The sequence below is a fragment of the Hylobates moloch genome, unplaced genomic scaffold (genome assembly GCF_009828535.3).
Source record: "Hylobates moloch isolate HMO894 unplaced genomic scaffold, HMol_V3 SCAFFOLD_1, whole genome shotgun sequence".
In the NCBI taxonomy this organism is placed as follows: Eukaryota; Metazoa; Chordata; class Mammalia; order Primates; family Hylobatidae; genus Hylobates; species Hylobates moloch.
Window position 1 is genome coordinate 91,262,146 of NW_026652276.1, and position 12,376 is coordinate 91,274,521.

Below are 12,376 nucleotides of genomic sequence, written 5' to 3' on the forward strand. Positions count from 1 at the left end.
AGAACTGCTTGAGTCCAGGAGGTGGAAGCTGCAGTGGGCCGAGATCACGCCCCGCCCCTGCACTCTGGCCTGGGTGACAGTGACACTGTATTTAAAAAAAAAAAAAAAAAAAAAGAATACAATTTTCTTAAGTGTTCCTAGGACCTATGGACCACTGATTGAGAAAATACTAAGTTCAGAAAGTTAACTTTCTGAAAATAATAAGTTCAGTAACCATATGACTCAACAATTCCACTTCTAGGTATATATACGAGAGAAATGAAATCATCTATCCATATAAAAACTTGCAGACACAGCAGCATTATTTGTAATAGCAAATGGTGGAAACAACCCAAATGTCTGTCAACTGGATAAACAAAATGTGGTATATGCATATAATGGATATTATTCAACCAAAAAAAGTCCAGGACCAGACGGATTCACAGCCGAATTCTACCAGAGGTACAAGGAGGAGCTGGTACCATTCCTTCTGAAACTATTCCAATCAATACAAAAAGAGGGAATCCTCACTAACTCTTTTTATGAAGCCAACATCATCCTGATACCAAAGCCTGGCAGAGACACAACAGAAAAAGGGAATTTTAGACCAATATCCTTGATGAACATTGATACAAAAATCCTCAATAAAATACTGGCAAACCGAATCCAGCAGCACATCAAAAAGCTTATCCACCATGATCAAGTGGGCTTCATCCCTGGGATGCAAGGCTGGTTCAACATACGCAAATCAATAAACATAATCCAGCATATAAACAGAACCAAAGACAAAAACCACATGATTATCTCAATAGATGCAGAAAAGGCCTTTGACAAAATTCAACAGCCCTTCATGCTAAAAACTCTCAGTAAATTAGGTATTGATGGAACGTATCTCAAAATAATAAGAGCTATTTATGACAAACCCACAGCCAACATCATACTGAATGGGCAAAAACTGGAAGCATTCCCTTTGAAAACTAGCACGAGACAGGGATGCCCTCTCTCACCACTTTCTATTCAACATAGTGTTGGAAGTTCTGGCCAAGGCAATGAGGCAAGAGAAAGAAATAAAGAGTATTCACTTAGGAAAAGAGGAAGTCAAATTGTTCCTGTTTGCAGATGACATGATTGTATACTTAGAAAACCCCATCGTCTCAGCCCAAAATCTCCTTGGGCCGATAAGCAACTTCAGCAAAGTCTCAGGATACAAAATCAATGTGCAAACATCACAAGCATCATATACACCAATAACAGACAAACAGAGAGCCAAATCATGAGTGAACTCCCATTCACAATTGCTTCAAAGAGAATAAAATACCTAGGAATCCAACTTACAAGGGATGTGAAGGACCTCTTCAAGGAGAACTATAAACCACTGCTTGACAAAATGAAAGAGGACACAAACAAATGGAAGAATATTCCATGCTCATGGATAGGAAGAACCAGTATCGTGAAAATGGCCATACTGCCCAAGGTAATTTATAGATCCAATGCCACCCCCATCAAGCTACCAATGACTTTCTTCACAGAATTGGAAAAAACTACTTTAAAGTTCATATGGAACCAAAAAAAGAGCCCACGTTGCCAAGCCAATCCTAAGCCGAAAGAACAAAGCTGGAGGCATCATGCTACCTGACTTCAAAATATACTACAAGGCTACAGTAACCAAAACAGCATGGTACTGGTACCAAAACAGAGATATAGACCAATGGAACAGAACAGAGCCCTCAGAAATAATACCACACATCTACAACCATCTGATCTTTGACAAACCTGACAAAAACAAGAAACGGGGAAAGGATTCCCTATTTAATAAACGGTGTTGGGAACCATTTATTGGCTACTACTACTGGCTAGCCATATGTAGAAAGCTGAAACTGGATCCCTTCCTTATACCTTATACAAAAATTCAAGATGGATTAAAGACTTAAATGTTAGACCTAAAACCATAAAAACCCTAGAAGAAAACCTAGGCAATACCATTCAGGACATGGGCATGGGCAAGGACTTCATGTCTAAAACACCAAAAGCAATGGCAACAAAAGCCAAAATTGATTAATGGGATCTAATTAAACTAAAGAGCTTCTGCCTAGCAAAAGAAACTACCATCAGAGTGAACAGGCAACCTACAGAATGGGAGAAAATTTTTGCAATCTTCTCATCTGACAAAAGGCTAATATCCAGAATCTACAAAGAATTATTCAACCTCAAAATGGAAATTTTTGAGGATAAACCTTGAAAACATTATGCTACGTGAAAGAAGCCAGTCACAAAAGATCACAAGTTGTATGACCCCACTTTTATGAAATATCCAGAATAGGCAAATCTATAGAGGAAAAGTAGGCATTGGCTGGGCAGTGGAAATGAGGACTGATAGCTAATGGGTCAGTGTTTCTTCTCTGGGTGATAAAAAAAGATTCAAAATTAGATCATGGGGAATATTATTTAACTCTGTGAATATATTAAAAACTAACTGCACACATAGGGTAGGTGAATTTTACACGATATAAATCATACCTTAATCAAGTTGTTAAATAAAAACTAATTCTCATAGACTTTCCCAAGACCCATGGAAACTGAGTAAGAAAATACTTTAGAAACTAAATTCAATCTGTGAGACAGAAAATTACTAGTAGTTTTGGTTTTCTCTTATGAGTAACCGGTTAACGAATGTTTAGAAGATCACAAATAAGTTAATATAAAATCAAGGACCTTCAAGAATACAGCAGAAGTCTTCAGTGGCTGGCAAACCCCAGGTCTGAGAAATTCTGATTCAGAACACTGCTTATTCTATTTTTCATTTATTCAAGACTTCTGATACAGGTTGAGTATGCCTTCTCCAAAAATGGAATCTTTTTTGGATGGAATGGAATCCAAAATTTGAAGCTTTTTGAGCACTGACATGATGCCCAAATGCTCTAATGAGCGTTTTGGATTTCCAGATTAGGGCTGCTAAACTGGCAAGTAGCTGCATAATGCAAATACCTCAAAATTGAAATAAATCTGAAGTCCAAAACATTTCTGGTCCTAAGCAATTCAGATAAGGAATACTCAACCTGTAGTGTCAATGGATAGAGGGTCTCTGAATGTGCTTCAGTAGTCTGTGAATCCTTCTGAAATTATATACAAAATTTTCTGTATAGTTTTATAGCAGGGAAGAATCTTAGCTTTCATCAGAATCTTGAAAAATGCCCATGACCCAAAATGTTCATGTGCACAATACTGACAAAAATGAAAAATAAGAAAAATAAGTCACAAATGTGGTAGGCATCAAAATCAAAATACTGTGACCTACAAATCTGTATGGTTTTGGTAGATGTTTGGATTTTAACATCTAGGTTTTAGCAGTAGCAGCCATGGAATCAAATACGGAATGGTGGAAATGAAAGAGAGAAGGGGATGAACAGAATTCAAAGAGAAAACAATTTAAAAATTTATCTGAGGTGCAAGGCATAAAGACAGTACAAAATAAATGAATCAATTTGCCTGTGCCATTATGAAGTGATCTTTTAACAAACTTCTGTAACTGTACTGTTACATTATTTATTAATATACATCGTAGCTAACATCTAAGTTTTTACCTGCTGCTCATGATATATTCTGAGAGCCTTTTTTACATTGGACACTTTTGGAGAACGGATAGGAAGAGTTTTTATTTCAGATGCTGTAAGAGTACTCAAATCACCAATAGTTTTTATATTCTTAGCTCTAATGAGTTGTCCCAGGCCTCTCGCCCTAAACAAAACAGAAACAGGAAATTATAACTATACAGTTTTATTTATATGCTATTTGCAAGAGTTTATCCAGTTGAATTTCCCCTTTTAAGCTCAATCATAACTGAGGTTAGTCCACAGTGAAGACAGGCACATGTATGTGTAATTTAAAACAAAATTCGAATCTGATGTGTATGTCTGGAATAAGCAATAGTACTGGCAACTGAATGAGCCCATTGCATGCCTTGTGCTTCTACATACACCTCATTAATAGATAATTCTTAAGTATGCATAATCCCCTCTCCAACTTTAATCAGAAATGGACTTGGTATGTCTGATACATATTACTGAATCATTAAATTCCTCAGAGAAGTTTAAGAATACTTCATCTCCTATTGGGGATTATGCTATGACAGGGCAGCTTGATAATTCAATTAAAGAGAAACTATCTCAAGGCATCACAAACTACCTGTAATAATTCTTTTAATCAAGATATAGTGAGCGATCTACACACACGCATTTAAGTTTCCAAGACTTAAAACATCAAGGAAACAAACTTCTAATTAGAAACAAAACAAAACAGCTGATGAACAAGTTTTATATATGTAAGTCTCATGCTTCTTCCATGTGATGACTTAATAGCTGTGTGGTTTTGTTAACTTATCTTTGTAAACTTCATCCTATAAAGTAGAAATGATATTCATATTCCTCATAAGGTTTATATTTGGATTAAACAAGATAATGGATATAAGGGTTCAATGCAGCACCTGAAATATTATGCATACATCTTACTATATTAAATGCTTTTCATATTGCCTTATCTGGCCTACCTTCTCAGTTGCATTTTTATTTAAAAAATAAACTGTGTGTGAGGAGTACATGCCAATCAATTCTAAACATGAGAACCAAGCGTTCAGGTAAGTCCTCTTAAATAAGTGGCATCTTGGAATATAAGCAAGCCTAAATAACCACTTACCACATGTTTGATGTAATCTGAGGTAAAATGATGTCAACTGGTGCCACACAGTTCACCAGTGCTGGGTAAACACTTTCTGTTGGGCATGGTATGGATTCTCTGGCCATTTCTGAAATCTTAGAATAAATTTCAGAAGCTGTTACAAAGAGGTCAACTGACTGAACATGAAAATATAAAGTGACATGAAAACTAAAGCACTTCTTACTAAACACTTCTTTGAGCTCTTAAATTTAGGGCTACGTGATCCTGGGGACAGAAATCCTTTGGCTGAAGTGGTATTATGCTAGATAGAAGAAAGGAGAGAAAAAAATACTCAGAACCCTAGATGACTATAATTTTACAATTTTTACAACTTAGACTGCAATCATTTCTTTAAAATTTCAAAAAACATAAAAAGAGTAATCTAGTAACTAATCAATTACTTGCTGGATCATTACTGCCTCTTACCACCTCTTCTCTTCCTTTCTGCTTACCATGTAGTAGACAAAAGAATGTATTTTAAACTAAGGAAGAAGTTTTTCACATATATAGTTCATTTTATGACACATCATGTACATGTAATTCTGTGTCGGTATACATATATGTATATTTTAAAGCCTATAGCTTACCTTAGATTGTGCAGTAGGAGAAGTTTTAACACTTTTTCCTATGAGAGAACTATTTGAAGAATGGGACCTAACAATAGAGCACCGTCTATCAATGTCATCTGCCAATCCTGCTTGGTATATTGGATCTGCAAAGGAGACACGGCGAACCTGAAAACACAAGTCAGGATTTTACTTAACAAAACTAAAGTTTTTAAAAAATTACACCATAAATTTTCATTATGAGGTTACCCAAAAACAGCATGTGGGTTTAGAAAATTTATTTCACTAGAAGTCAGCTGCACAGTTCCCAGCGACTGCCTTCACAGATCATATTAACTCAATACCACAATCATTCTAATTTTCTGTATTTTAAACTGTCTCTGCATAATACCAAAGATGGTGAAAAAGGCACAGTAGCAAAAAGTTAACGAAGCCACATGTGGTAGTTAAAAGTGTATGATCTGATTCTAGTAACTTTATGGGATTACCAGACTAGAAAGATGACTGATGTAAAAACAGAAATAGGCCAGGCGCAGTGGCTCACGCCTGTAATCCCAGCACTTTGGGAGGGCAAGGTGGGGGGATCATGAGGTCAGGAGTTCAAGACCAGCCTGACCAACATGGCGAAACCTTATCTCTACTAAAAATACAAAAATTAGCCGGGCTTAGTGGCACATGCCTGTAATCCCAGCTACTCAAGAGGCTGAGGCAGGAGAATCGCTTGAATCCGGGAGGCAGAGGCTGCAGTGAGCCGAGATTGTGCCACTGCACTACAGCCTGGGCGACAGTGAGACTCCATCTCAAAAAACAAACAAACGAAACAAAAAACAAATAACTTAATCTCTAGATTCTCAGCAGAAGAATTTTCAGTGTATCTTCCAAAGTTTAGACACATGAATAACAGGAACAGGGATTTTGAAGGAACATTTTTTTTATCTTTTTTTTTTTTTTTTTTTTTGAGACAAGTCTCACTCTGTCGCCGGGCTGGAGTGCAGTGGCACAATCTCAGCTCACTGCAAACTCTGCATCCTGGGTTCAAGAAATTCTCCTGCCTCAGCCTCCTGAGTAGCTGTAACTACAGGTGTGTGCCCCCATGCCCAGCTAATTTTTGTATTTTTAGTAGAGACGGGGTTTCTCCATGTTGGTCAGGCTGGTCTTGAACTCTCGACCCTCAGGGGATCCACCCGCCTTGGCCTCCCAAATCCCATGCCTGGGATTACAGGTGTGAGCTACCGAGCCTGGCCGAAGGAACACTTTCAAAGTGTGTTTGTTGAAGGCAAAAAACAAGGTGTCATGTCTATATACTCACGCTTGTATATCTAAAATGTATTCTACAATGAATAGCAGGTTCAAGTTCAAAATTAAGGAATGCCAACATCATACCTTTTCAGGACATCTATTTTGTTAAGCAGAAGGCAAATTGAGTTACGTAAGTACATTTAACTTTTCCTATTTTTTTTAATTCATTCATTCAACGAACTATGTGCGAGGCACAGGGCCTGAAGCTAAAGCAGATATATAGATAATCCATCTTTTCTAAAGTAAAAGATCTATAATTTAGCTGAGGAAATGGGGACATAAATAACTATAAATAAGATAACATCTACAAGTTGATGAAGGCACGAGATTTTTTAATTAGGTATGGTCTGGAACATGTATGTAAAACGTAAAACAGCATAATGTTCCGACACATGACAACTACTAAATCTGCTTTATCAATGGCAGTGTTGCCTGCATTCCTAAATCAGTTTCTTCATATGATATTATGGTATGGGGAGCAGAAAAGATGCTAGGAGCCTTATTAATTTTGCCAAAGGTGAACAATGTGCACAGTTGCAAAAAGATCTTTAGTGTTGTAAAACGAAAGACTTATCTAAAAGGCCTCAGTCTCCTTTTTTTGAAATCTTTTCTTCTACCTACCTTTTCCCTAGCAACCATTATGGTAAATAATCAAATGAGTGGCCATATAATTGTAATATTTTGTCACTCACCAGAGGTCACTGCATGGCCAAAATATCCCAACCAAACACTGGGTTCCTTAATATTCAGCCTCATTCCCCTTACCTTATTAACAGGTGATGAGATTTCATCTTCTTGGGATCTTTTTAGTCCTCTCTTTAAAATGCTCGTAGATGGAGAAGCCAAAGGAGACCAGACACAGCGTGTCTGCATGCCACTAGGACTGTCATTTGCTGACACAAGTGAAGGATCAAGTTCCCTTAGTTTTTGAGGAGATGCATTATTGTCTCCTATTATTAGTTCAGAGATAGCTGTTCCAGATGTCAGAGACTGTGATGGGTCCTCCACTTTCTCTGAAGTATGGTGATCTTCCTGTAAAATATCACTTTCCATTACCATTTGATTGTTATCTATTTTTTCTTCAGATTTACTACACTCAGTATTTGTTTCAGTTTTATTAGCATCAATGATTCCTTCTTCAATGCTCATTTCAACTGTGTCACAAACAAAGTTGTCCATTTCTGCAGTCAACATTTTTGTTTCAGCTTCATCAGGCTTTGAGGTTTTGGTAGTTACGCCCTCATTCTCTGTTTCACCATCATGGCCAGTTTCAGCCTTCACCTCGCCAATCATCACTTCTTCATAATTTTTCATTTCAGTATTCGTTTCTTCAGATGAGTATGGATCAGATACATCATTTCCTCCATCTAGTTCCCCAGTTGCTGTTTGTTCAGAAATCTCAGTTTGAGCACTCAATTTTACAGGTGTAGTATTATCAGAAAGACTAATATCTGAATTAAATTCCTCAGTTGTTACTTCTTTGGCATTCAGTTTAGCTGTGTCTGCTTTAGAGTCATCATTTCTTTTATTTTCTATTGCTGCTTCTTCAGAAATACCACTTTTGGTTCTCTCTTGTTCATAGAAGCTAGCTTCATTTCCTACATCCAATTCCATAGTTTTTGCTTTCTCTAGATTGGATTCTGTTACTTTACATGCATTTCCTTCAACAGTAACATCCTCTAGACTCAGTTCCATTTTTGGGGTTTCTTCTGGTTTTTCTTCTTTTGTCTCCAAAAATTCCCGTGAAACATTTTTCGAGTCTCCTAAACATGGGCCAACAGTTTTAAAATTTTCATTAGGTGACTCTTGGCTTTCAAGAGACATTGCTTCACTAGAATCCATATCACAAGTTTCCTCTCTAAAGTTTACTATTCCAGAAGGAAGAGATTCTTGCATAGTGTTTTCTTTTGATTTGGTTTCAGAAATAATTAATGAATCATTAATGGTATCATTATCCTCTTTGAGACCCAAATGAAAATTCACACTATGATGTTCATCTAAAAATTGTCCTTCAGAACATGGATTAGCTTGAGAAGTTTCTGATGTGCTTACAGGTGCTTGTACATCTGCCTTTTTTGTTTCACTAATCTCTACATCATTATTTTCTGTATTCTTTATCCCGACGAGTGACTTTTCCTGAGATTGTGATTTTTCCCCACAGCAATCACAACCTTTAGATCTCCTCACCCTCCTACTTCTCTTGTGTTGGCATTCAAGTGTTTGAAAAGTTTTTTCTGAAAGTGAAGAAATTTCTGACATCCCTATTTTTGAAGATTCTCCCAAACTACAATTATCAAAAGAGTCTCGCTTATGTAATCTCTTAATGGCATTTCTAGTCCTTAGATTTGATTCTGGCACAGGTAGACTTGTAAAGGAATATTCTGCATATTTGCTAGTTTCATTTTTTTCCTCACATGCATTTGGTAAATCATCAGGAACTTGCAACAAATCTGAAGTTACTGTAGAATCCTGACATATTACAGTACTACTTTCATCTTGTTTTTCACAAATCTGAGGTTTTATGCTTCCATCTTCTTCAGAACTTACTTTACAATCATGTGACTGATTTTCAGCTTTTATACATTCCTGTTTCACCACTTTCTCTTCTTGATCTTGAATGTCAACACTTTCGTTGCTTTTGTTTTTCCATTTTCCAGATCTCTTCTTCCTAGAACCTTCTTCTTTTGCCTCCGAACTATCAGATTCCGAGTTTTCAATGCTGGAAAGCAAACCCTGAGATGCTCTTCTTGTTTGATATCGTGTTCGGCCTCTGACTAGTTTCTCAGAGGACTTATCTACAATGTCCTGGGTACCATCCCCCTCAGACTTAATGTTCTCAGGGTCTGCCTTTTTTTTATTTTGTTCAGTTTCTGCATTAGCACTAGTTTCCCCAAGAGTCTTCTCATGTAAATTACCTCCTTTCTCAATTAAACTCTCCTGTAGAGTTTGTTCAGAAATCAGTTTTTGTTTAGGTAACACATCATCTTTTATATGCAATGGACTCTTCTGAAGAGGTTTTTCTTCTTCCTTACGTCGTTCCTTTTTTTGATGATTATTTTCCTTATCTTGGCTTTCAGTGGTAGACTCTACTACTTCTGAACGTCGCCTTGAAGACCGTCTAAGGGTTTTCTGATTTGGAGTTATCTGAACCTGACTATCCTCATTTACCATTTGATCTGCTGATATTACTACTGGGGGTGTATTTTCTTTGGATTCCAAATTAATTTCTACATTTTTCTCCTCTACAGTATTAGTTTCCAATAATACAGCATTTTCCATTGTTGTTGCTTTAAGCTTTGTATTGTCATGCTCCACTGCAGATTCAGAAAGATGAACCTGATTATCTGACACACATTCTGTTTGATTAAGCAAACCAGGTGGGTTATTTTCTAAGACTACAATGCCTTCAATAGATTCCTCAGTATTTTTCTCTGGCTCAGATCTCATTAAGGGCTTAGACCTTTTATTCCCTGTTTGTTCAGCTTTCCCAGCTCTCCGGCTTGATCTCTTAGTTCCATTCACTATTTTTTCAGAATCAGATTTTGAAAAAGTCCCTTCTCTTTGCTTTGCTTTTGGTAGAAAATCTGTTTTAATCATGGTTTCCTGGTTGTTTTTCACTGTAACAGTTGATGAAATATTATTCAAGGGGGATGGACTAAAAGGTCTATTTTCTGAACCATCAAACTTCTCCAAAGTAATAAAGGTTTGCCTCCGACTTGTAGGGTATGGGGGAGTTCCAGCAACAGTGGTATTAGAAACTGAACTACTGCTGACAACGCAAGAATTTTCTGTACTAGATGCACATTCAATTGATGTTTTCTTTGATGAAATTAAAGCTTTTTTTCTGTCATCATTATTACTGTTCGACATTTCTGGACTGGTTTTATCAAGAGAACCACACTCGTTATTTGAAAGGGAGGCCTTTTCAAGATGTTCATCCATACCACAGTCTTCCGTGACATCTTGAGGAATGACAATGTCACTGTCCATTTGCTCCTCCTGCACAGAAATATATACATATATATACACACACAGATTAATAACTGGCAAACGAGTTTGACTTTCTGGGAAAACTTTAGTTTTAACTTCAGTAACCCAAAGATAATCACTGACATTCAATATATGGAAACTATTCCAAAGTCAGTGGTAGATGCCTAACAATTTGTGTTCCTAATTGTAAATATTCAAGAAAAGCCAAGTACTTTTACACACACACACACAGACTAGTGTCTGCTGATATTCTGCTAGTATCTGAATGGGAGTTAAAAGGAAATCATACAATAAATCTACCATAAATCTTAAAATTAATAAAGGGAAGACCTGCAGACATTTCAGCAGTTTAACAGACTGTATAATGGAAGGGTGATTCTAAAAAGCCCAAAATATGAAATGCCAAACATACCGTAATCATCATCTTAGAATCCTCCTTTGGTTTTCTGGTTAAAGTAGGAATTTCCCTGAAATAAATATTAGTAAGAATATTGTTTTTATAATTATTTGAAAATGAATAAAACAGACATAAAAGTTTGATGGCTTCTGTACTTACATAGGCTCTTCCTGACTATCCTGAGTAAATAAGGTATCTTGGGAAACATCCAGATTATTATACATGGCAGGAATATCACACCTGAAAAAAACTGTATATAAGTAACTTCAAAAACCGGATGATATTCTTACAATTAGAAATTAAACTTATGGCCAGGTACGGTGGCTCATGCCTGTAATCCCAGCACTTTGGGAGGTTGACGTGGGTGGGCTGCTTGAGCTCAGGAGTTCAAGACCAGCATGGGCAACATGGCAAAATCCTATCTCTACAAAAAAATAAAAAATTAGCTGGGCATGGTGGCGAGCATCTGCAGTCCCAGCTACTTGGGAAGTTGATGCGGGAGGATCACTTGAGCCCAGGAGGCAGAGACTGCAGTGAGCAGAGATCATGCCACTGCACTCCAGCCTGGGTAACAAAGAAAGACTCTGTCTCAAAAACATAAAACAAAACATAAAAAGAAAAGAAACTTACAATTCTACTAAATTGTTATAAAATCATGACCCAAATGCGTATTTCCCGGATATTCCATCAAACTGTCTTCCTCTCCCAATCTACCTCAGAGAAGAAATTCAGTTTATAAATATTTGGTAGGTTACTAGGTAGCTTTATACATTATGAAATGCATTTATGTACAGTATAACTTCTGGCATTAAAATTTAGTACACGTGGCTGGGCCTGGTGGCTCACACCTGTAATCCCAGCACTTTGGGAGGCCGAGGCGGGTGGATCATGAGGTCAGGAGATCAAGACCCTCCTGGCTAACATGGTGAAACCCCATCTCTACTAGAAGTACAAAAAAATTAGCTGGGTGTGGTGGCACACGCCTGTGGTCCCAGCTACTAGGGACGCTGAGGCAGGAGAATGGCGTGAACCCGGGAGGCAGAGCTTGCAGTGAGCCGAGATGGCACCACTGCACTCCAGCCTGGGCAACAGAGCGAAACTCCGCTGTCAAAAAAAAAAAAAAATTAGTACACATATTTTAGTTCTAAACACAAAGTTACAGTTTTCTTGCATGAAATCTAAGGCTGAACACCAAATACCCAACTCAAAATAAAAGGCCTACAAACCGCTTTGTTTTGAGAACTTCTTTTTGATGATCAGTTAATATTCTTTCCTTTGCATCTTTTCCTTCTGGAGGTATAAACACAAAGTCAGTAGACTTTTCCTCTTCCAAAAGAATTTCACTCTTTACTTTTAAAGATGAAGATTCAAGTTTCAGCTGCAGATGTGAAAAAATAAACAAATGTACATTTTAGTTTCCAAATTATTTTCCAAT

At 37.1% G+C, this 12,376-nt stretch overlaps 1 protein-coding gene across 12 annotated transcripts in view; it reads right to left on the reverse strand.

The window, feature by feature from the left end:
- The window catches only part of RIF1 (replication timing regulatory factor 1), a 98,849-nt gene that overhangs the window by 33,864 nt on the left and 52,609 nt on the right, over positions 1 to 12,376 (reverse strand). For 11 of the 12 annotated variants that reach the window (XM_058442069.1, XM_058442087.1, XM_058442056.1 and 8 more), the window contains 8 exons: positions 12,168 to 12,319; positions 11,101 to 11,181; positions 10,957 to 11,011; positions 7,320 to 10,553; positions 5,277 to 5,423; positions 4,874 to 4,951; positions 4,669 to 4,784; positions 3,561 to 3,714 (listed from right to left, as the gene is read on the reverse strand). In XM_058442069.1, the coding sequence (XP_058298052.1) occupies positions 3,561 to 3,714; positions 4,669 to 4,784; positions 4,874 to 4,951; positions 5,277 to 5,423; positions 7,320 to 10,553; positions 10,957 to 11,011; positions 11,101 to 11,181; positions 12,168 to 12,319 (4,017 nt within the window). The remainder of the gene's footprint in view (positions 1 to 3,560; positions 3,715 to 4,668; positions 4,785 to 4,873; positions 4,952 to 5,276; positions 5,424 to 7,319; positions 10,554 to 10,956; positions 11,012 to 11,100; positions 11,182 to 12,167; positions 12,320 to 12,376) is intronic. The other variant, XM_058442086.1, reaches the window with a different exon arrangement.